The following is a 25,640-nucleotide window of genomic DNA, read 5'->3' on the forward strand; positions in this document are numbered from 1 at the left end:
TGCAAAATGAAGAAGTGAGTGTGACAGTGAAAGTGTCCAGAAGAACTGGGGCTGGTTCTGGAAGATGCTCAGTAAAACCTACAGATCATTTCCGCATAAAACTGCACTCACTGGACTTGAGATGAATATTTTTTTTAAAGCAAAGGGTCGTCTCACACCAAATACTGACTTTGTTTCATTTATTCTAGCTTACTGATTACTGTTTATAGTATTTTTTTTTAATGTCGAAACATTTCATTTCATTATTTTTAAGCCATTTTTGGTCTCCAGTATCCGCAGGACTGTAGCTGTATTTTTGAGTTCTGGTGGATTTAAGCCTGAACTGTGTTGCTGATGATGCACTTTTTACAGGGAGGAAAGTCTGAACTTTGTGTAACACAATAAGAGCTGATGTAAGAGGATCAACAGCTGAGCTTCATCATGCTGACAGACTCACTATACAACAATGCAGCACTCAGATCCCTACACACACACACACACACACTCCACCTCTCTGGGTTTGTGTGCTCACATATACAGCTGCTATGTTTCTCAAACTTCATGCATGTTTTCACCAGAAAAACCAATGAGAATTTTAGCTCCTGGAATCTTTTCAGTTCCTTCTTCAGAGTCTTTTCTGCAAACTGTTGGAGAACTGTAGATTCTGCAAAATTAAACGTCGCTAATTGGTGACAACCTTTAAACCTGGCACTTTTCAAATCCAGCATTTTTCTCGCAGTGCTCAAACCAGAGTTCCTCAGAAGCAGTATGTTTGGTATATGGAATAGTGAGATTGCCTATCTTCTTGCCATGTTTATTCAACTTCATACACACCTCTACCAGACCAACCAGTGACATTTTTAGTTTCTGGCACCTTTTAAGGTCCTTCATTTACCTAGCAGTACTTGAAGTGTGTGGTGGGAACACAGAAAAAGAACCTGTCCAGGAAACATTCAGTTCTCCTTTAGGAAAATTCCTCAGAGCTCTTTTCTGAGAAGGATGACTAACTTCTTTGGAGGTTAATTGTAAAATAGAGCTACACTTTAATGTCAGTTATTGTGATGTGAAAATGCATGCATGATATTTCAATATCGACATGTAGACATGCCTGTATATTGCGATTCGATTTTAAGTAAGGAGAAATCATGGTTATAATTAATAATAGCTGCCTGTATAGGTGGTTTTCAATATTTACTGATATTTATTTGTTGTCTTTGCATCTTTCTGTGGCAGACCGCTGAAGTGTGACACAGCAGTAGATGGCGGCTACACAGAGTTTCCTCCGTAAGTTCATTTGTACAATAAACTTGCAATTTCACTGCACATTCATTCTTCCCACCAGGACGTTCAGTCTTGACTCAGAGGGTATTAACGAGCAGAAGCAAGAGATTTCATTTTCATCTTACTTTCAATCATTTGTGAGGCAAATATTAGACGAGATGAAAATTGCAGCATAAGCATAAATACGCTTCTGTAAATTTACACCTTTCATTACCAATGTGTGTTATTGTGAACGTTCACACAGATGTGCCGGGAAATCCGTGTCTATTTAGAGCAGTGATTAAACAATATTATACACAGTGATTATGCATGATTGTTCACAGAACAGTTAACATGTTAGCAATCTTAATTTTCTCCATACACTGTATATAGGGATGCCATAAGATATTAAAAAATATAGCAATTATTGATTGCTGTTATTTTATCGATATGATTTTGAGACATTTATGTATTAAAATCAGCCGATATTTAAATTAGATGCCTAAAATGTGCACTTTCCAGTTCATTCAGTTCACCTTCCGTTTCATGTCGTCTGGAATTGTAGCTTTTAGAGACGACAAGGGGCGATATAACATCTATAGGCCTCGTATAGTTATTATGAAGGCTACATTCATATTTTCAGGCTGAATTGACTCAAATCTGTTTTTTTGCCTTAATGTGACAGATCTGATATTTTCAAGGCTGTGTGAACACGTGACCTGATCATGTACAGCTGATGAACTGTTTGTCCTCCAGAGCAAAATGTGATGCATACATTAGCGACTAGCATGTCCATTTAATGGTGGTGTAGTGGTTAGCGCTGTCGCCTCACAGCAAGAAGGTCCTGGGTTCGAGCCCCGGGGCCGGCGAGGGCCTTTCTGTGTGGAGTTTGCATGTTCTCCCTGTGTCCGCGTGGGTTTCCTCCGGGTGCTCCAGTTTCCCCCACAGTCCAAAGACATGCAGGTTAGGTTAACTGGTGACTCTAAATTGACCGTAGGTGTGAATGTGAATGGTTGTCTGTGTCTATGTGTCAGCCCTGTGATGACCTGGCGACTTGTCCAGGGTGTACCCCGCCTTTCGCCCGTAGTCAGCTGGGATAGGCTCCAGCTTGCCTGCAACCCTGTAGAAGGATAAAGCGGCTAGAGATAATGAGATGAGATGTCCATTTAATCAGTTTTAATACCATCATTCGTCTCACAAATATGATGTTTTTTGTTGTTGGTGACAGATGAATTGTGCAAAATTGTATCAATGTACGCATTACAGTTAGATACAGGTCCAATCTGAGCAAAAACTCGGAATTGATTAATGAGGCTTATTATGTGAATGTAGCTGAAGTTACCTTGCTCACTTCTTGGTGGTTCACAATCAGGCAGGCTAATGCGACTCCACCTAGTGGTGCTTCCTTATATGACATTGGATACCAATAAGCCTTCACAACTTAATAATTAATTAATTTATTTCTGTCTGAATTTATATATATATATATATATATATATATATATATATATATATATATATATATATATATATATATATATATACACACACACAGTATATATAGATAATCATCTGGAAACTATTCTGATTATCGATGTAATATAACCTACCTACATTTTAACCTAAATGTAACATGGTGTTGCAGGGGCCCAGGCGGACACTGACCTGCAGTCCATGCAGGTGGGCTCTCTGATGCGGAAGGTGAAGTCACGCACCTGGAAGAAGCAGCGCTATTTCCGCCTGCAGGACGACTGCACCACCATCTGGTACAAGAGCAAAAAGGCGGGCAATGCCCAGTCCACGTGTAAGCTCAGCTGGCCGGGGAAAAACTCCTTCAGTATGAGCCTTTCACTCCGTACACACCAGCTTCAGATTAGGTTTACTGTACTGTATACCTGTGCGAAGGAATAGATTGGGGATGAAAATCAAATTCACATCGGTGAGGAAGTAAGTAGAGGTAAATAGGAGACAGGTTAGGAAGATAGAACAGGTGAAGAGTAAACAGGTGAAGATACTGGGTCAGGTAAGGAGGAAACAGGTGAGGATACTGGGTCAGGGAAAGAGGAAACAATTGAGGATACTGGGTCAGGTAAGGAGGAAACAGGTGAGGATACTGGGTCAGGGAAAGAGGAAACAAGTGAGGATACTAGGTCAGGGAAAGAGGAAACAGGTGAGGATACTGGGTCAGGTAAGGAGGAAACGTGTGAGGATACTGGGTCAGGGAAAGAGGAAACAGGTAAGGATACTGGGTCAGGTAAGGAGGAAACGGGTGAGGATACTGGGTCAGGGAAAGAGGAAACAGGTAAGGATACTGGGTCAGGTAAGGAGGAAACAGGTGAGGATACTGGGTCAGGGAAAAAGGAAACAGGTGAGGATACTGGGTCAGGTAAGGAGGAAACAGGTGAGGATACTGGGTCAGGGAAAGAGGAAACAGGAGAGTATACTTGGTCAGGGAAAGAGGAAACAGGTGAGGATACTAGGTCAGGTAAGACGGAAGCAGGTGAGGATACTTGGTCAGGGAAACAGGAAACAGGTGAGGATACTGGGTCAGGGAAAGAGGAAACAGGTGAGGATACTAGGTCAGGTAAGGAGGAAACGTGTGAGGATACTGGGTCAGGGAAAGAGGAAACGGGTGAGGATACTGGGTCAGGTAAGGAGGAAACAGGTGAGGATACTAGGTCAGGGAAAGAGGAAACGGGTGAGGATACTAGGTCAGGTAAGGAGGAAACAGGTGAGGATACTAGGTCAGGGAAAGAGGAAACGGGTGAGGATACTAGGTTAGGTAAGGAGGAAACGGGTGAGGATACTAGGTTAGGTAAGGAGGAAACAGGTGAGGATACTGGGTCAGGTAAGGAGGAAACAACTGAGGATACTAGGTCAGGGAAAGAGGAAACGGGTGAGGATACTGGGTCAGGGAAAGAGGAAACAGGTAAGGATACTGGGTCAGGGAAAGAGGAAACAGGTGAGGATACTGGGTCAGGGAAAGAGGAAACGGGTGAGGATACTAAGTTAGGTAAGGAGGAAACAGTTGAGGATACTGGGTCAGGTAAGGAGGAAACAGGTGAGGATACTGGGTCAGGTAAGGAGGAAACAGGTGAGGATACTGGGTCAGGTAAGGAGGAAACAGGTGAGGATACTGGGTCAGGTAAGGAGGAAACAGGTGAGGATACTGGGTCAGGTAAGGAGGAAACAGGTGAGGATACTAGGTCAGGGAAAGAGGAAACGGGTGAGGATACTGGGTCAGGGAAAGAGGAAACAGGTAAGGATACTGGGTCAGGGAAAGAGGAAACAGGTGAGGATACTGGGTCAGGTAAGGAGGAAACAGGTGAGGATACTAGGTCAGGGAAAGAGGAAACGGGTGAGGATACTAGGTTAGGTAAGGAGGAAACAGGTGAGGATACTAGGTCAGGGAAAGAGGAAACGGGTGAGGATACTAGGTTAGGTAAGGAGGAAACGGGTGAGGATACTAGGTTAGGTAAGGAGGAAACAGGTGAGGATACTGGGTCAGGTAAGGAGGAAACAACTGAGGATACTGGGTCAGGGAAAGAGGAAACGGGTGAGGATACTGGGTCAGGGAAAGAGGAAACAACTGAGGATACTGGGTCAGGGAAAGAGGAAACGGGTGAGGATACTGGGTCAGGGAAAGAGGAAACAGGTAAGGATACTGGGTCAGGGAAAGAGGAAACAGGTGAGGATACTGGGTCAGGGAAAGAGGAAACGGGTGAGGATACTAAGTTAGGTAAGGAGGAAACAGTTGAGGATACTGGGTCAGGTAAGGAGGAAACAGGTGAGGATACTGGGTCAGGTAAGGAGGAAACAGGTGAGGATACTGGGTCAGGTAAGGAGGAAACAGGTGAGGATACTGGGTCAGGTAAGGAGGAAACAGGTGAGGATACTAGGTCAGGGAAAGAGGAAACAGGTGAGGATACTAGGTTAGGTAAGGAGGAAACAGGTGAGGATACTGGGTTAGGTAAGGAGGAAACAGGTGAGGATACTGGGTCAGGTAAGGAGGAAACAGGTGAGGATACTAGGTCAGGGAAACAGGAAACGGGTGAGGATACTAGGTTAGGTAAGGAGGAAACAGATGAGGATACTGGGTCAGGTAAGGAGGAAACAGGTGAGGATACTGGGTCAGGGAAAGAGGAAACGGGTGAGGATACTGGAACAGACAAAGAAGAGACAAGTGAAGAAATCAGGGCAGGTAAAAAGGAACATGGTGAGGAAGCTGGGGCAGGTAAAGAGGAAACAAGTGAAGAAGGAAGACAAAGTAAAATAACAGTAAGAGAAATGTGGACAAATTGTGTTCCTTTAGCTGCTGGCTTTCCAAAAATGAAGTTGAGCAAGCAGGTGATTTGGGAGAAATCAGCAACAAGCTAGCTTTTGAAATTATCCAACCGAAAATCCCACCCCTCCCTTTTGCTCTCCCTCTAAAGCCACACCTCCAAAACACATGAATGGTCACTTGCCTGCAGAATAAAGAGTCCATGAGAGGGGGAGAGAGAGAGAGAGAGAGAGAGAGAGAGAGCGCCTGGGGAGAGAAGCATAGCACATTGTCATATCCAACTCAGAAAATTCCCTCAAAAAACAAAACAGATAACTCCCTCAGTTTTCACCATTGTTGAAAAGCCATACTGACAGTCACGAAGTATTAATCAGAGCGAGGTGATTCATGTCACATGAAACTGCATGACTTGATCTTTCCAGCGATGCCAGGTGCTTGTCTATGCGATGAACTATTTGCGAGAAAAATTATCTTGAACTTAAGTCAAGTTTAATCATAGTTACAATCTGCATACAGTTCAAACACACATCACAAGAAAGTGCAGAACTGGTGCTTTATAATGATGTGAGTCACATTTGTACACTATTTGTACATACTGAAGTAATCACATTATGAAAACAGATCAAATTTTTCCAGAGTAATATCTTCACTCATTTCATCACCCATTTCCACCCTTCTGATTCTCAGCTGAATATGTCACGAAGGTCCTCATCGCTTTACAACGTACTACATATCACAATAAACAGCAGACGTTATCCTTAACTATTATCGAGTAATCTGACTGAAGGTCATCCCAACTCATCTCATCTCATTATCTCTAGCCGCTTTATCCTTCTACAGGGTCGCAGGCAAGCTGGAGCCTATCCCAGCTGACTATGGGCGAAAGGCGGGGTTCACCCTGGACAAGTCGCCAGGTCATCACAGGGCTGACACATAGACACAGACAACCATTCACACTCACACCTACGCTCAATTTAGAGTCACCAGTTAACCTAACCTGCATGTCTTTGGACTGTGGGGGAAACCGGAGCACCCGGAGGAAACCCACGCGGACACGGGGAGAACATGCAAACTCCACACAGAAAGGCCCTCGCCGGCCACGGGGCTCGAACCCAGGACCTTCTTGCTGTGAGGCGACAGCGCTAACCACTACACCACCGTGCCGCCTTCATCCCAACTCGGGTAGCAAAATTATTTCCAAAGTTCCCACTCGAAATTACAAGTTGAGAGACGTTGATGTACAACTTCCAAGTCAGCAACTCGTATTAACCATAATTCTGATCACCTTTTCTACTTCAGTCGTTTTTTTCTTGCTTTGTTTCACACTGCAAACTGTTGTGGGTATAATTTTAGGTGTAACAGGAAATTTTACAGCCTGCCTTTCCTCTGCTATTCTTGTGTGACTAGTTTAGTAGCTTTAGCAGTAGCTTTGGCCTAGCCTTGTGGAAGCATTCGGTCACGTGCAATGAGCACGCGCATGCAGGTAGACAGGAAGGTAGACAGGCAGGGAGGCCATCCAATCATTTCATTCAGACCAAATCAAATGATTAGACAGGCTTTTTACAGATGATGGCTTTTTTTTCCTTTTTATTATCAGAGCATTTGATTTCTTCACTGCTGTCAGGATGTAAAGAGAATTTCAAGAAAAATAACAAAAAAATGCTTCTAAAAAATGATTGGCTGTACCTTTAAACTATTCCCTGATTCCTTGCTTCTTAATTCTATTGTCTGATTTTTCTGTCTTGACATTGTGATACGCAAGTTTTCTTCAGTATGACAGGAGCTAGGACTCAGTTTTCGTTTTGCGCACAATAGAAGCGATATTTAAAAAATTTCGACAAAACACACTTGTGAATGGTGTGTGTTTCCATTAAGTGATGTGTGATTAAAGCTAGGTTTCTCTTCTCACGATAGCTCTCAGAGAGCACTCTTTTTTCATAAAGGTAGCGTTTCCATTTGCTCTTTATGTCATGTGACTTCAATGCGAAAAATGTGTTTCCATTTATTCCATGATGTCATATTCACACAACCAAGAAAAACAATCAAGGAACCAGTCCAAGAACTGTTGAGTTCTTCTTCAGGAGAGTTCTCAGACCCTGTATCGCTCATTTCCTACTGAGATTCTGGAATCTTGGTGGAAAGATTGACACACAGCCAGATCGTAATGTTGTGTGTGTGTGTGTGTGTGTGTGTGTGTGTGTATGTGTGTATGTGTAGTCTCCATCAGTGATGTAGAGGCTGTTCGAGAGGGTCACCAGTCTGAAGTTCTGCTCAGCATCGCAGATGAGTTCCCACCTGATCGTTGTTTCACGCTGGTGTTTCGCGGTCGCCGTGGCAACCTGGACCTGGTGGCTGAGTCGGCAGAGGAGGCACAGTCATGGGTGAACGGAGTACGCAAACTCATCAAAAACCTGGAGAATATGGACCAGAGGGAAAAGTTGGACCAGTATCCTTCAAAAACATTCAGTAAAGTAGAGGTTGTGAGATTATCTTCTAATTTTAGCATTAGGCCTGAATGGAATACATCCACTTGTCAGTGTTCATATGGCATGTGTGCTACTCCAGCACTTACTGCCCAATAATACTGTTCGCTTGGTGCTAGCAAAACATGAAAAATCAGATATGGAACTTGGCATTCTTGTATATCATACTAGGAACAGGGCTGTATCAAAGGCTTTAGTTTCAGAAACAGAGCTGAACTCCAGCAACACTAACAGGACAAACACTAAACTAGAAAACACCAAATAAGCAATTTTAGAGCCAGTATGCTGGAAGCACATTAACGTATCCCTCACAAACTTGCTGTACACAAAGGTACATAATTACACAACGTTTTTTCCAACAGCACGTGTGTGTGTTGTGTCTTAACCATGACGCCCAGGTGGATCTGTGACTGGTTCAAGAAGGCGGATAAGAACGGAGATGGCAGGATGAACTTTAAGGAGGTCAGAGACTTGCTGAAGATGATGAACGTGGACATGAACGAGCACCACGCACTGCGCCTCTTTATGGTAACAAACAACAACAAAGCTCTGTAACATGCAGTGGTCAAATCGGAAGGTACAGTGGTGCTTGAAAGTTTGTGAACCCTTTAGAATTTTCTATATTTCTGCATAAATATGACCTAAAACATCATCAGATTTTCACACAAGTCCTAAAAGTAGATAAAGAGAACCCAGTTAAACAAATGAGACAAAAAAAATATTATACTTGGTCATTTATTTATTGAGGAAAATGATCCAATATTACATATCTGTGAGTGGCAAAAGTATGTGAACCTTTGCTTTCAGTATCTGGTGTGACCCCCTTGTGCAGCAATAACTGCAACTAAACGTTTGCGGTAACTGTTGATCAGTCCTGCACACCGGCTTGGAGGAATTTTAGCCCGTTCCTCCGTACAGAACAGCTTCAACTCTGGGATGTTGGTGGGTTTCCTCACATGAACTGCTCGCTTCAGGTTCTTCCACAACATTTCCATTGGATTAAGGTCAGGACTTTGACTTGGCCATTCCAAAACATTAACTTTATTCTTCTTTAACCATTCTTTGGTAGAACGACTTGTGTGCTTAGGGTCGTTGTCTTGCTGCATGACCCACCTTCTCTTGAGATTCAGTTCATGGATAGATGTTCTGACATTTTCCTTTAGAATTCGCTGGTATAATTCAGAATTCATTGTTCCATCAATGATGGCAAGCCGTCCTGGCCCAGATGCAGCAAAACAGGCCCAAACCATGATACTACCACCACCATGTTTCACAGATGGGATAAGGTTCTTATGCTGGAATGCAGTGTGTTCCTTTCTCCAAACATAACGCTTCTCATTTAAACCAAAAAGTTCTATTTTGGTCTCATCCGTCCACAAAAACATTTTTCCAATAGCCTTCTGGCTTGTCCACGTGATCTTTAGCAAACTGCAGACGAGCAGCAATGTTCTTTTTGGAGAGCAGTGGCTTTCTCCTTGCAACCCTGCCATGCACACCATTGTTGTTCAGTGTTCTCCTGATGGTGGACTCATGAACATTAGCCAATATGAGAGAAGCCTTCAGTTGCTTAGAAGTTACCCTGGGGTCCTTTGTGACCTCGCCGACTATTACACGCCTTGCTTTTACGCCACTACTTGCACTACTTGCTTTTACGCCACTACTTGCAATTATTGATAACTTTAACCTGGTACAACATGTACAGGGACCGACCCACTCTCGTGGTCATACTCTTGACCTCGTCATCACAAAGGGTCTTACTGTTTCTTATGCTGTTGTTGACCTGGCCTTATCTGATCATTTCTGTGTTTTCTTTGAAGTTTCTATGTCTCCTCACATTCAGAATAGCTCAACGACTATAGGCAGGAGAGTCATAAAAGACAACACATGTGCTCTTTTTGAGCAAGCTCTCTCTCAGAACTCAACCAAAATGTCAGAGATGATTTACTCGAATTTTTTAATTTAAATATGATCCAAATTATGGATGATATTGCTCCATTCAAAATAAAAAGAGTCAATGATAAGCAGAAAGCACCATGGAAGCAGTACCCGACTGTTAAACTGCTAAAGAGAGAATGTAGAAAGACTGAAAGAAAATGGCGCAAATCTAAACTTCACATCCATTATCAAATCCATAAAGAGATGCTTTGTAATTATAATTATGAAATTCATAAAGCAAGACAGTCTTTCTTCTCCAACATCATAAACAGGAATATGAACAATGCCCGTGTGCTATTTTCAACAGTAGAGAAGCTAACTAATCCCCCACCACAATTAGCACCTGAACTTCTCTCAGTAAATACATGCAATGAGTTTGCATCCTTCTTCAAAGGTAAAATTGATAAAATACGGCAGAATATTTCTCATAATATATCTCAGTTGCAAAAAATTGAAAAACTGCAATCACCAATGACACAGATAGATAACTTCAATACAATGTCAGAATTTTGTTTAATTGATTATGAGACTCTTGAAAAAAACTGTACAAAATCTCAGTTCCTCAACATCTGAACTGGACATTCTGCCCACCGACTTTTTTAAGTCTGTTCTTCATCTTATAATTACAGATGTGCTTCAAATTATGAATACATCCTTGGAGACTGGCGTTGTTCCTGTGTCCCTAAAAAAAGCCGTTGTAAAGCCCCTTCTTAAAAAAAATAATCTGGATCCTTCAGTTTTAAATAACTACAGGCCAATATCAAATCTACCATTCATCGGGAAAATCCTGGAAAAAATTGTCTTCAATCAATTAACTGCCTTCTTGATATCAAACAGCCATTTTGATAATTTTCAGTCAGGATTTCGTGCCAATCATAGCACTGAAACAGCGCTGATTAAAGTTATAAATTACATACGTCTTAATACTGATGCAGGCAAAAACATCGGTCCTGGTGTTACTGGACCTCAGTGCAGCTTTTGATACTGTTGATCACAACATACTGTTATATCGACTTGAACACTGGGTTGGATTGACTGGTAAAGTTATCAATTGGTTAAAATCATACTTAAAAGATAGAAGCTTCTTTGTTACCATGGGAAATTGTTCCTCAACGTCAATGCCCTTGACCTGTGGTGTCCCCCAGGGGTCGATTCTTGGACCATTACTTTTCAACCTTTATATGCTCCCACTTGGGCAAATTATCAATAAAAATTCAATTTTGTATCACTGCTATGCAGATGACACCCAAATGTATTTTGCTCTATCACCTAATGATTATGCCCCCCTTGAATGTCTCTACCAGTGTATCGACCAAATCAACAACTGGATGTCACAAAGTTTTCTTCAGCTGAACACAGATAAAACAGAAGTAATTCTATTTGGAAAAAAAGATGAAAGACTCAGGATTACCACTATTCTTGACACAAAAGGGATTAAAACTAAAGAAATGGTTAAAAATCTTGGTGTTTTCATTGACAGCGAGCTAAACTTTGACAGTCACATGAAAGCAATCACTAAAACGGCATTTTATCACCTAAAAAACATTTCCAAACTAAGAGGACTTATGTCAAAAAATGATCTGGAAAAACTAATACATGCCTTCATCTCTAGTAGGGTTGATTACTGCAATGGCCTTTTCACAGGCTTGCCAAAAAAGACTTCAGCTGGTTCAAAATGCAGCGGCGAGGGTTCTCACACGAACAAAAAGAACAGAACACATTACTCCAATTCTAAGGTCCCTTCACTGGCTTCCAGTAAGCTACAGAATTGACTTTTTAAAGCATTGCTGCTGGTGTACAAATCTCTAAATGGTACAGGGCCCAATTACCTCTCTGATATGTTGCAGCAGCCTAACCCAATCAGATCTACCAGATTGCAACAGAAAAATTTACTATTAAAACCAGTTGTTAAAACAAAGTGTGGTGAAGCAGCTTTCAGCTACTATGCAGTGCAGCTATGGAACCAACTGCCAGAGGACATTAAAAATGCTCCTGCTGTTGGCAGTTTCAAATCTAGGTTAAAGACCAAGCTGTTTTCAGATGCTTTCTGTTAAATAATTAATATTGTCTTCTTTGCATTTTTTATAATCTTTACTTTCTCTGCATGTTTTAAATTTACTTTATTCTATTTTATTTTGCTGGGTTTTTTTTTTCCTTTTTGGCATTTTATTTTATTTCTACTATTGTTTAATTCTTATTATTTTCTTTTAATTCTTTTAATTCTTTTAATTAATTGTTTTAGAATAAAAATAAAATTATTTTATGTAATTTTATTTCTCGATTGTTTACTGTTTTTGATTTTACTTCTGTAAAGCACATTGAACTGCCATTGTGTATGAAATGTGCTATATAAATAAACTTGCCTTGCCTTGCTCTTGGAGTGATCTTTGTTGGTCGACCACTCCTGGGGAGGGTAACAATGGTCTAGAATTTCCTCCATTTGTACACAATCTGTCTGACTGTGGATTGGTGGAGTCCAAAGTTACTCTTTAGAGATGGTTTTGTAACCTTTTCCAGCCTGATGAGCATCAACAACGCTTTTTCTGAGGTCCTCAGAAATCTCCTTTGTTCGTGCCATGATACACTTCCACAAACATGTGTTGTGAAGCTCAGACTTTGATAGATCCCTGTTCTTTAAATAAAACAGGGTGCCCACTCACACCTGATTGTCATCCCATTGATTGAAAACACCTGACTCTAATTTCACCTTCAAATTAACTGCTAATCCTACAGGTTCACATACTTTTGCCACTCACAGATATGTAATACAGGATCATTTTCCTCAATAAATAAATGACAGAGTATAATATTTTTGTCTAATTTGTTTAACTGGGTTCTCTTTATCTACTTTTAGGACTTGTGTGAAAATCTGATGATGTTTTAGGTCATATTTATGCAGAAATACAGAAAATTCTAAAGGGTTCACAAACTTTCAAGCACCACTGTATGACATCACTGTTATGATAAACAGTATTAGAGAAATTAGCAACACGACTATCTGCTCGTCGTCTGGTGTGCATGTGTAACATTAAGCACGCAGCCAACAGCATCCTTAACGAAGTAGCTAGCTGCTTTGAAATTGAAAGTAAAAAGAAAAACACTTTTGTATAACCCACTCTTGTATAAATATTACAGTCGGGTCTATAAGTATTTGGGCAGAGACACAATTTTCGTAATTTTGCCTCTGTACACCACCACCACTATGGATTTGGAATGAAACGATCAATTTGTTATTGAAGTGTAGATTTTCAGCTTCAATTCAGGAGGTTTAAACAAAAATATCGTGCTAACCATTTAGGAATTACAGCCATTTTTACATAGTCTCTCTATTTTCAGAGGCCTAATTATCCTTCCTCCTTCCCACGCCTTACAGTACCTGGTATTCCTAAGCAGTCTCCCACTCAAGTACTAACCAGGCCCAACTCTGTATGTGGCGCATCGGGCGGCGCCGATCTCCGTTTCCATAGCCCTCGGCCTCTCGCCTATTACATAGCTAGGGTTACAGTGGGGGGCTAGTCCTCTGGTAACCACGAGAGTTTAACTCCCCATGCACATCTGTATTGCAGCGTGCCTTGCCAGATGGCAGTAGGTACCATTTTTATGATGGTTTTTGGTATGACCCGACCGTGAATAGAACTCACGGTCTCCCGATCGAGAGGCGGACACGCTACCACTAGGCCACTAGTCGGTTGTGAGGCCTAATTATACCTAATTATAAATATAAACATCATTTTAAAAACTTGGATGCAGATTCTTTGCAGTCAGTGACCTCGTGAAGTCTGGAATCCCTGGATATCACAAATGTTGAATTTCCTTCCTTGAGATGCTTTGCCAGGTCTTTACTGCAGCTGCCTTCAGTTGCTGCTTGTTTGTGCTTCTTTCTGCCTTCAGTTTTGTCTTTAGTGTAAAGCATTCTCGATTGGGTTGAGTGACTCGGCCATTCCATTTCTTTGCCTTAAGAAGCTCTTGGGTTGGTTTCTTTGTATGTTTTGGGACGTTATCCATCTGTACTGTGAAGCCCCGTCCTATCAGTTTTGCAGCATTTGTCTGAATCTGAGCAGAAAGTGAAGCTCTATACACTTAAGAATTCATCCTGCTGCTTCTATCAGCAGTCACATCGTTAATAAACACCAGTGACCCAGTTCCAGTAGCAGCCGTACACGCCCATGTCCGCCATGTTTGACAGATGATCAGGTGCGCTTTGGGTCATGAGTCCTTCCTTTCCTCTTCCATACTCTTCTCTACCCATCATTCTGGCACAAGTTAATCTTGGTTTCATCTGTCCAAAAAATGTTGTTCCAGAACTGGCAACTCTTTCTAGCAAAGTCTAATTTGGCCTTTCTGTACTTGATCATTACCAGTGGTTTGTATCTTGAGGTATTGACATTCATGAAGGCATCCCTTGATTGTAGACTTTGACAATGAAAGACCTACCTCCTCGAGAGTGTTCTTGACTTGGCTGGATGGTGTGAAGGGGTTTTTCTTCACCAAGGAAAGAAATGTGTGATCATCCACTTAAGTTATCTTCCATGGTCTTCCAGACCTTTGTTTGTTGCTGAGCTCGTCAGTGCGTTCCTTCTTTTTAAGAATGAACCAAATTGTTGATTTGGCCACTCCTAAAGTTTTGTGTGTGTGTGTGGTTTGTTTTTTTTAAGCCTAATGATGATGGCCTCCTTCACTTGCATCGACACCTCTTTGGATCACATATTGAGAGTTCCCATGAACAGCTGCCAAATCTAAATTCAACACTTGGAATGAACTCCAGACCTTTTATCTCCTTAATTTATCATGAAATAATGAGGAAACAAGCCAATTAAAGCCAAACGCCTACATTTTAATCACATCTTGATTACTTCTTTTCAGATCCATTGTGGTGGTGCACAAAGGCAAGATTACAATAATTAGGAGCTAACGAGGTAAATAAAGTAAGAAGCCAAGCAGTTCGCTAAAATACTGAATATAGTAGACCTAGCTAGACAGCTAGCTATTTGTACATCAACATTTTGTCTGTCAAGGTCAGTAATAATGCACAAACGTGATTGCCATTAGAAGTTAAAAGCTAATAGTTTCACGTAGATATTACTAATACCTGCTGACATAATCAGTCATAATCCTTTGAATATATTTATGTAACTTTATTTTATTTTTTTTACCTTCGCTGTCCTTCAGCAGAATTTATTTTCACTAAAGTGTGTGCCTTCATGTGTCTGTAGATGGCGGATAAGTCAGAGTCGGGCACTCTGGAAGACGATGAGTTTGTGCTGTTCTATAAGATGCTGACGCAGAGGGAGGAGGTCCTCACCATCTTCCGGGATTTCTCCACAGACGGACAGACGCTCTCGGTGCAGGAACTGGAGGAGTTCCTGCAGGAGGGGCAACTGGAGCAGGGCGACACACAGCGGCACGCCATTGAGCTCATCCAGCGCTATGAACCCTCTGAAGCAGGTACCCTGACCCAAAAACACCCCCCATTATTCATTTATTTTCTGCACGTTGGTACCTTTTAGCATTTTTAAACAGATTCTGTGTATTTATTTGCAGGACTGGGTCAGTTTGATGAATTTTTTTTGCTTGAAAGTTTGTGAACCCTTTCAACTTTTCTATATTTCTGCATAAATATGACCTAAACCATCATAAGATTTTCACACAAGTCCTAAAAGTAGATAAAGAGAACCCAGTTCAACAAATGAGACAAAAATATTATACTTGGTCATTTATTTATTGAGGAAAATGATCCAATATTACATATCTGTGAGTGGCAAAAGTATGTGAGCCTTTGCTTTCAGTATCTGGTGTGACCCCCTTGTGCAGCAATAACTGCAACTAAACGTTTGCGGTAACTGTTGATCAGTCCTGCACACCGGCTTGGAGGAATTTTAGCCCGTTCCTCCGTACAGAACAGCTTCAACTCTGGGATGTTGGTGGGTTTCCTCACATGAACTGCTCGCTTCAGGTCCTTCCACAACATTTCCATTGGATTAAGGTCAGGACTTTGACTTGGCCATTCCAAAACATTAACTTTATTCTTCTTTAACCATTCTTTGGTAGAACGACTTGTGTGCTTAGGGTCGTTGTCTTGCTGCATGACCCACCTTCTCTTGAGATTCAGTTCATGGACAGATGTCCTGAAATTTTCCTTTAGAATTCGCTGGTATAATTCAGAATTCATTGTTCCATCAATGATGGCAAGCCGTCCTGGCCCAGATGCAGCAAAACAGGCCCAAACCATGATACTACCACCACCATGTTTCACAGATGGGATAAGGTTCTTATGCTGGAATGCAATGCTTTCCTTTCTCCGAACATAGCGCTCCTCATTTAAACCAAAAAGTTCCATTTTGGTCTCCGTCCACAAAACGTTTTTCCAATAGCCTTCTGGCTTGTTCATGTGGTCTTTAGCAAAATGCAGATGAGCAGCAATGTTCTTTTTGGAGAGCAGTGGCTTTCTCCTTGCAACCCTGTCATGCACACCATTGTTGTTCAGTGTTCTCCTGATGGTGGACTCATGAACATTAGCCAATGTGAGAGAGGCCTTCAGTTGCTTAGAAGTTACCCTGGGGTCCTTTGTGACCTCGCCGACTATTACACGCCTTGCTCTTGGAGTGATCTTTGTTGGTCGACCACTCCTGGGGAGGGTAACAATGGTCTTGAATTTCCTCCATTTGTACACAGTCTGTCTGACTGTGGATTGGTGGAGTCCAAACTCTTTAGAGATGGTTTTGTAACCTTTTCCAGCCTGATGAGCATCAACAACGCTTTTTCTGAGGTCCTCAGAAATCTCCTTTGTTTGTGCCATGATACACTTCCACAAACGTGTTGTGAAGATCAGACTTTGATAGATCCCTGTTCTTTAAATAAAACAGGGTGCCCACTCACACCTGATTGTCATCCCATTGATTGAAAACACCTGACTCTAATTTCACCTTCAAATTAACTGCTAATCCTAGAGGTTCACATACTTTTGCCACTCACAGATATGTAATATTGGATCATTTTCCTCAATAAATAAATGACCAAGTATAATATTTTTGTCTCATTTGTTTAACTGGGTTCTCTTTATCTACTTTTAGGACTTGTGTGAAAATCTGATGCTGTTTTAGGTCATATTTATGCAGAAATAGAGAAAATTCGAAAGGGTTCACAAACTTTCAAGCACCACTGTAGACCCATGATTAATACATAAAGATTTTGTGTATATACATTACATAATGGTGATATGAACTCACAGATGCCCAGGATTGGTTTGTGATTGACAGAGTAGTATCATCCCTCCTAACCAGAGAGCACAGCCAGTTTTGCTCTCTTCGCCCAAGCCGTGGATGTCTATGGCACCGTCTCCCAGCGATAGGGCTTGGCACTACTTAGGAGCCTGTCTCTAGCTATTTCTAACACATTATTCCTCCTATTAGTTGTTTAAACACCTGTATATAGTGCTGTATTTATTTCTAACAACGCATTAATCCTCCACTGAACAGCGAAACAACGTCAGGCGATGACTATTGACGGCTTTCTGATGTATCTCGGCTCGTCCGAAGGCTCAGTCTTTAACCCGGCCATGCAGCAGCTCTACCAGGACATGAGCCAGCCGCTGTGCCACTACTTCATCTCCTCCTCCCACAACACCTACCTGCTGGAGGACCAGCTACGGGGACACAGCAGTGTTGAGGGATACATCAGGTTACACACTGCTGCACATTACGCTTACGAGGACCAGCTTTTTCATTCTATAACGTTTTTTTTATTCTTTATAATGTATGTGTGTGTGTTAGGGCTCTGAAACGTGGCTGTCGCTGTGTGGAAGTGGACTGTTGGGACGGTCAGAATGGAGAACCGATCGTTTACCACGGACACACTTTGACCTCCAAGATTCTCTTCAAAGACGTCATCACTGTCCTGGGCAACTATGCTTTCATAGTACGTCAAAGACCTCTCTCTCTCTCTCTCTCTCTCTCTCTCTCTCTCTCGCTCTCTTTGTCTAGTATGTGCACACAGGTACTAAATTTTTAAAAAAGCTCTTTCCTTTTAGCTACAGAGGTTAAGGTTATAAGTTAGAGGTCAGAGGTGAGGCCGAGGTCTTAGACCAGTGTGTATAATGACTGAGGCTAGGGGTCGGGGTTAGCATCATTTAGTGATGTTAATAGACAAGTAGATGGAAATACTACTCAAAGATAGGATTACGTGTGTGTGTGTGCGTGTGCGTGCGCGCCTGCACACATCTGCCTTGCTGTGCCAGTGCAAAGTTCAACTTTGTGTCATGGCACATCGCCTGTGTGTGTGTGTGTGTGTGTGTGTGTGTGTGTGTGTGTGTGTGTGTGTGTGTATGAGTGAGTGAATGTAAAGTGATACATCCTTGCCAACTGGTCTCTGGCTGCTAGTGTGTGTTGTCAGGTGTATCCTTTCTCTTCATAACTTATATTCACTCACACACACACATATTTTCCATATGTGTGCATATTATATGTGTGTGTGTGTGTGTGTGTGTGTGTGTGTGTGTGTGTGTGTGTGTGTGTATATGCAGGCGTCTGAGTACCCAGTAATCCTTTCCATCGAGAACCACTGCAATGTGGAGCAGCAGAGAGTCATGGCTCGTCATCTCACACACATCCTGGGAGAGAAACTGCTGAGGAACACCCTGCGAGGCAAAACCAGCTGTGATTTGCCTTCACCTGAGGTCTCACACACACGCACGCACGCACACACACACAGAGCACGGTGCTTATGGAACAAAAGGAACAGAAACACATTCTCCTGTACACATGCTGTACACCTCAGCACTCATTTTTCCCTTCTCTGATTCGCTCTGCTCTGGAGCACACTGAATTATTAACGCACATGCATTATTGTACACACACACACAAAACATACTGGGATTGTTCCAAAAGACCTTGACTGATCAGGTGAAGTGGTATAAACTTTATGCACACCACAGCCAGTGATTCGCAGCATGTTCTGTTTGTGCTTTTCACAACATATAATTAGTGTTTACCAGGATCATGAAACTCTTCTCTGCAAACACAATCAGGCTCTCAAGTCACGCCGTAACACAGAAGGTAACACGAGTGGCTTGAAAACCCGATTGTGTTCGTAGAGACGAGGAGACGTTAGGCTTATTTCATGAGTCTAATCATATGTCATGAAAGGGACAGACTTTGTGTGTGAAATGGGCGGCACTGAACATCTCATCTCATCTCATTATCTCTAGCCGCTTTATCCTTCTACAGGGTCGCAAGCAAGCTGGAGCCTATCCCAGCTGACTATGGGCGAAAGGCGGGGTTCACCCTGGACAAGTCGCCAGGTCATCACAGGGCTGACACATAGACACAGACAACCATTCACACTCACATTCACACCTACGCTCAATTTAGAGTCACCAGTTAACCTAACCTGCATGTCTTTGGACTGTGGGGGAAACCGGAGCACCCGGAGGAAACCCACGCGGACACGGGGAGAACATGCAAACTCCGCACAGAAAGGCCCTCGCCGGCCCCGGGGCTCGAACCCGGACCTTCTTGCTGTGAGGTGACAGCGCTAACCACTACACCACCGTGCCGCCCGGCACTGAACATATTTTTTTTTAAAAAGAGGTAAAAAGATTTTTTTAATATTTCGATTTTATTCAGTAGTGGTTAGCGCTGTGGCCTCACAGCAAGAAGGTCCGGGTTCGAGCCCCGTGGCCGGTGAGGGCCTTTCTGTGCGGAGTTTGCATGTTCTCCCCGTGTCCGCGTGGGTTTCCTCCGGGTGCTCCGGTTTCCCCCACAGTCCAAAGACATGCAGGTTAGGTTAACTGGTGACTCTAAATTGAGCGTAGGTGTGAATGTGAGTGTGAATGGTTGTCTGTGTCTATGTGTCAGCCCTGTGATGACCTGGAGACTTGTCCAGGGTGAACCCCGCCTTTCACCCGTAGTCAGCTGGGATAGGATCCAGCTTGCCTGCGACCCTGTAGAACAGGATAAAGCGGCTACAGATAATGAGATGAGATGAGATTTTATTCAAAGCGCAGTGGTAGAGTTGGGCTCGGATAACTCCTGATGATGCAGACCCATCTCATTCAGATCCTTCGAGTGAAGGTTTGATACATTGCTACGTCACGTGCTTGTGCCAGGATGTTGATATCAGTGGTTGCGTTAGACTTTTTCATTGTCCGTCATTTTGACGGACAGGGTCGTAAAAATTCCGTCATTGTCCATTATTATCTGTCATTTTATTTTAACTTTTAAATGACGATGTATATAGGCTATAAATGCTATATATTTAATAACTTGTGTTTTCATGGACTCATTTTCATTTAAAAATTAATTCACAGAACAAGCTTGTATTATTTAATCATTTATTTATGTATTTATGATGCAAAAAGATGAACAGAGATTCTGACGTTCGGTCACTTGTGAACCCATTTTCCCTCCGCTAAAAACGTTGCGGCTGTTGAGCCTTAACGGGCATATGAACAATGTTATTTTACAACATACAGTAGCAAGACAATTGCAGTTCAAATATGAACAGTCCACTACAACGATTTAAGTGACAATCTAATCTGACCTGTTTGCGTGAGCTCGAACCTTCCTTCTGGCCCGCATGGATTTAAATTGGCAGCTCGCTTGTGCATAATCAGAGTCGTCAATGGAGACTGCTGCCGAGGCAACTGTCATTAAATTTTGCGTCTTTGCCTCGGACAGACGACTTCTCATTGACGTTTTAATTTTATTCTGAAGGCTGAACCCGCGCTCTGCTGCGACACTGGAGACTGGAATAACCAGCGCCACTTCAGCCAAAGTTCTGAAGTCGGGAAACATTTCTCCCAGGGAAGTGATCAGAAGCCGGCAAGAGCCTCTGAAAGTTGGATTTCCCGACCCTGCTAGTCCTCTCTTCATAGGGAGGAAATCCTGCAGCATGCGGTCTTTCTGCACCAGTGGTGCAGCTGCACCCCGCGGTGACCCGTAGTGGGCTGACACGGAAGGTCTTAAATAAAACGAAGTTATGTTTAAATGTTAGTTTGTCTACCCGTGCTCTCATTAAAATGATAGTTTAGCAGATATTCGAGCAGTGATGTTCCTAAGCTTGCTGGGGAAGAATACAATAAATCGACATTTGTTTCATTTTAAAAACAAGAAAACAACTCGCCTAAATGAGCGCTATTGTACAGGCAGGGAAACGACACACACAACCCAATGCATCTCTTTTTTTAATAGCAAAAATGACGTGTCTTCTGCAGAGAAGGGAAACATTAATCCATCTCACTGTGCTAGTGGTTAGAAAAGTGAGAGCGCGGTCAGGAGCGCGATGGGCGGAACAGCCTTCCGCAGTGGCTACAGTGTATACATGAGCAGCCTGTGCACTGAACATCAAGACTGCCGCAACGTCGGCTCAGATTGAAAGTGACGGCAGCGAAGACTATGTATACTGTATGTAAGAAAACTCTGCCACAACTTGCCAATCATTTCAATTGTGTGTTTTATTATTGCTATTATTAGGCTATTATTGTTATTGGTAATGGTAACGGTAAACATCCGTCAAAATGACAGACGGCCTTCAGATTTTTCCGTCATAGCTAAAAAAAAATCCGTCAATGACGGACAATTGTCGGTTAACGCGACCTATGGTTGATATTCAGCGTATATACCGTAGAAGGTGCAGATAAGTTGCACGTGAACGTGTTTTTCTTTGAGAACTGGGTTATGGACATGTCATGAGTCACTCCAGTCATGATTCGATTTGATACAATTCACAACACTGGATTCATGATTTGATTTTCCCACAATATTTTTGAAGAAAAAAATTAAATGAAGAAATTTTTATTACCAAAACCATGCACCATTTATTTTCCTATTTTTTAATGAACTTAAATATTCCTTTTGTTAAATAAAAAAACTTTTTTTTTCCATTTTCCTAATAAAAAACCCCAATAATTATTTACTCACATTTGTAAAGGTTGGAGTAAAATATAAAAGCCTCTTAACTAAAATATTCCTTTTATTAAAAATGAAACCATTAATAACAAGTATTCCTTTTCTTAATAAACTTTTATGAATGTTTGTTCTGCCTACATTTGCTTGTCTTTTCCGTATCTTTCAGCAGTCTGTAAAAAGAGAGAGAGAGCTCTGATTTCTTGTTAAATCTATCTGTACGATTACACAACAGCTCTTTCATATTTTCCATCTGTTTTTGTGTGTTTTTATGGTATTTGAGCTGTGTTACTTCCACCTACTCTGAAGTCATGTGTATTCCAGCTGTTGTACATTGTTAGACTCTGCCGTCTAAACAATGCAATTACAGCTAGGAAAAAATAAAAGATTACTCAGCCTGATAGTAATCACGATTCATTTTTTTTATTTCATCGATTAGAATCGTCACATGATATACTGTTATATACTGCATATTGTTATATATGTTCATGCAGTAATTTTCAGTGTGTGTGTGCAGGACCTGAAGGGGAAGATCCTGTTGAAGGGGAAGAAGATTGGAGGTCTGGAAGGGAACCTGAGCGGCGTTGTGGAAGATGCTCTTGGGGCGGACGTGAGCGAGGAAGACGACCCGGTGGAAATTGAAGAAGAGAATCGTCACAACGACAGCATGCGCCGCAAAACCAAGGTCACAATAATAATAATAATAATAAACAACACTGCGTGTTGCTGCTATAGTAAAATGCTGAGTGGTGGTGTGGTGTGGTTAAGCGGAGTTGCTATTACCATGAAGGTAATTATTTTCCCATAACAGCACTTCCCCACAATGATTACAATTTTTATTTTTCAGCAATGACACATCATACTTTTATCCATCTAGAGTTGCATGTAATATTGTGGAACGTCCAGAAAACAAGTTAGTTCCTGTTCTCACTTGCATTATAGCAGCTATAAACAATCGTTTCCTCACCAGGCTCTCTCTTTTCTCCCTCTTGAAGTAAACAAGAAAAAAACCCGGAGCTTTTCAAGCTAGACGGCCTTTTGATTTCATAAAATCAGTGAAATTTAGTTCGTTCTGAAATGTGGTGATTGTGATATCTGTTTATTTCTGTAATATCTGACAAAATATCAGGCCATTCTGTGGCTGGGAAGTTATTTAATTTGAGGGGATTAAAGCAAATAATGTGCATGAAATCGCTCTCTTGGTGCAGTCAAGCAGACAGAGGAAGTCCGTGTGCGCATGCGCAGGTTTACCTTCTTCTTTTGGGTTTTACGGCAGCTGGCATCCACAGTGTTGCATTACTGCCATCTACAGGTTTCCCTTTGAGCGTGCACTGACAGTTCCATCATTCTGTCGCTAAATGAACAGCTGATCACGCCGAGGTGCTCGCTGAGCACCCATGTTTATTAGTTTGGTCCTGCGCTTCCTTTCCTTTGTATATAACATAACGTCTTTTCTTCTTCTCGCTTTCTTTCTGTTACTGTAGTCACTCTTTCACGTTTCATTCGCACACTCACGTCCTCCATTTTTCTCTCCTGTTTCTAATTTGTATCCCACAATGCCTTGTGTGAACGGGGAAAACCCACCACGTGATGCATGATGTAGTATCTTGTATCGGGCCATGGTGAAGCAGGAAAAAATAGTGGAGAATTTAGGGTCACGTGGAGAGAAATTCATTAATTGTTCTATTTTAAAAAACCTAATAAAACTGGAAGTCTGTGATTCGAATTCAGTAGCTTTCAGTCACTAAACAAAAATAATTGGGTGTTGGGGAAATTCTTTTTATGACCTACACTTGAAAAATCTGAAAAATCTGAAGTCTACCTTTCATGTTACTGAAAAGCGTAAAATACTCCTCTGTCCTGAAGATGAAAACAGAAAACATAAAGTAACAAAGCGTGTTAAAAAGTGCTGGAGACTCCTTCCATAAATATTAAATACATGTGATATGTATAAATATATATGCGTGCCATGTATGTGTGTCTGTGTGTGTATGTACATATACAGTGGCATGCAAAAGTTTGGGCACCCTTACTGAAAATGTCTGTTACTGTGAATAGTTAAGTGAGCAGAAGATGAACTGATCACCAAAAGGCATAAAGGTAAAGACGAGACATTTCTTTTCAGTGTTTTCTGCAAGATTTGTGTATTATTTTTGTTTTGTACAATTGGAGAGTGAAAAAAAGAAAAGGAACACCATGTGAAAGTTTGGGCACCCCAATACATTTGAGTTCTCAGGTAACTTTTACCAAGGTTCCAGACCTTAATTAGCTTATTGAGCTGTGGCTTGTTCAAATTCTTCGTTAGGAAAGGTCGGATGATGCAGATTTCAAAGCTGTATAAATTCTCTGACTCCTCAAACTTGTCCCTAAAATCAACAGCCATGGGCTCCTCTAAGCAACTCCCTCGCATTCTGAATAATAAAATAATTGATGCTCACAAAGCAGGAGAAGGCTACAAGAATGTAGCAAAGTGTTTTCAGGTAGCTGTTTCCTCAGATTGTAATGTTATTAAGAAATGGCAGTTAACAGAAACAGTGGAGATCAAGGTGAGGTCTGGAAGATGAAAACTTCCTGAAAGAACTGCTCGTTGGATTGCTAGAAAGGCAAATAAAAACCCTGTTTGACTGCAAAAGACCTTCAGAAAGATTTAGCAGACCCTGGAGTGGTGGTGCACTGTTCTACTATTCAGCGACACCTGAACAAATATGACCTTCATGGGAGAGTCATCAGAAGAAAACCGTTCCTGCGTCCGAGCCACAAAATTCAGCATCTGAAGTTTGCAAATGAACATCTAAATAAGCCTGATGCATTTTGGAAACAAGTCCTGTGGACTAATGAAATCAAAAAAGAACTTTTTGGCCACAATGTGCAAAGGTATGTTTGGAGAAAAAAGGGGGCCAAATTCCAGGAAAAGAACACCTCTCCAACTCTGAAGCATGGGTGTGGATCGATCATGCTTTGGGGTTGTGTTGCAGCACAGGGCACATTTCATTGGTCGAGGGAAGCATGGATTCGAATAAATACCAGCAAACTCTGGAAGCAAACATCACACCATCTGTAAAAATGTTGAAGTTAAAAAGAAGATGGGTCCTGCAATAAGACGATGATCCAAAACACACCTCAAAATCTACAATGGAATACCTCAAGAGACACAAGCTGAAGGTTTTGCCCGGGCCCTCACAGTCCCCTGACCTAAACATCATTGAAAATCTGTGGATAGATCTCAAAAGAGCAGTGCATGCAAGACAGCCCAAGAAACTTGTAGAACTGGAAGCCTTTTGCAAGGACGAGTGTGTGAAAATCCCCCAGGTAAGAACTGAAAGATTATTAACTGGCTACAAAAAGTGTTTACAAGCTGTGATACTTGCCAAAGGGGGTGTTACTAGGTACTAACCATGCAGGGTGCCCAAACTTTTGCTTTGGGCCCTTTTCCTTTTTTGTCATTTTGAAAATGTAAAAGATGAAAATAAAAAATTGTTTTTGCTTAAAATATAAAGGGAATGAGTCGTCTTTGACTTTATGCCTTTTGGAGATCTTTCCATCTTCAACTTGCTTAACTGTTCACAGTAACAGGAATTTTGACCAGGGGTGCCCAAACTTTTGCATACCACTATAGTATATGCAATAGCAAATGTTATGCTTAGTTAAAGACTCAACAAATAGGAGGAATTAAATTTAATAAGTGCACCATGTTGTCATCCTTGGTATGTGCTGGTAACTGGTTATATGATACACTGTGATATTCAATACACACAGTTGCGCTAGCGCTGTGTTTCCTCAGAGATAGTTCTGTCCACTGCT

The 25,640-nt window shown here is 41.7% G+C and overlaps 1 protein-coding gene across 8 annotated transcripts in view; it reads left to right on the forward strand.

Moving 5' to 3' along the window:
- plcd4a (phospholipase C, delta 4a) overlaps positions 1 to 25,640 on the forward strand; it is a 60,844-nt gene that overhangs the window by 2,718 nt on the left and 32,486 nt on the right. For all 8 annotated transcript variants that reach the window (XR_009651768.1, XR_009651769.1, XR_009651770.1 and 5 more), the window contains 9 exons: positions 1,213 to 1,263; positions 2,885 to 3,043; positions 7,739 to 7,967; positions 8,403 to 8,532; positions 15,153 to 15,384; positions 17,415 to 17,616; positions 17,709 to 17,853; positions 18,458 to 18,610; positions 22,357 to 22,524. Coding sequence is in view for 5 of the 8 variants with exons in the window: in XM_060911830.1 (XP_060767813.1) it covers positions 1,239 to 1,263; positions 2,885 to 3,043; positions 7,739 to 7,967; positions 8,403 to 8,532; positions 15,153 to 15,384; positions 17,415 to 17,616; positions 17,709 to 17,853; positions 18,458 to 18,610; positions 22,357 to 22,524 (1,443 nt within the window). In the remaining 3 variants the exon portion in view is untranslated. The remainder of the gene's footprint in view (positions 1 to 1,212; positions 1,264 to 2,884; positions 3,044 to 7,738; positions 7,968 to 8,402; positions 8,533 to 15,152; positions 15,385 to 17,414; positions 17,617 to 17,708; positions 17,854 to 18,457; positions 18,611 to 22,356; positions 22,525 to 25,640) is intronic.

The sequence above is a fragment of the Neoarius graeffei genome, chromosome 27 (genome assembly GCF_027579695.1).
Source record: "Neoarius graeffei isolate fNeoGra1 chromosome 27, fNeoGra1.pri, whole genome shotgun sequence".
NCBI classification, from domain to species: domain Eukaryota; kingdom Metazoa; phylum Chordata; class Actinopteri; order Siluriformes; family Ariidae; genus Neoarius; species Neoarius graeffei.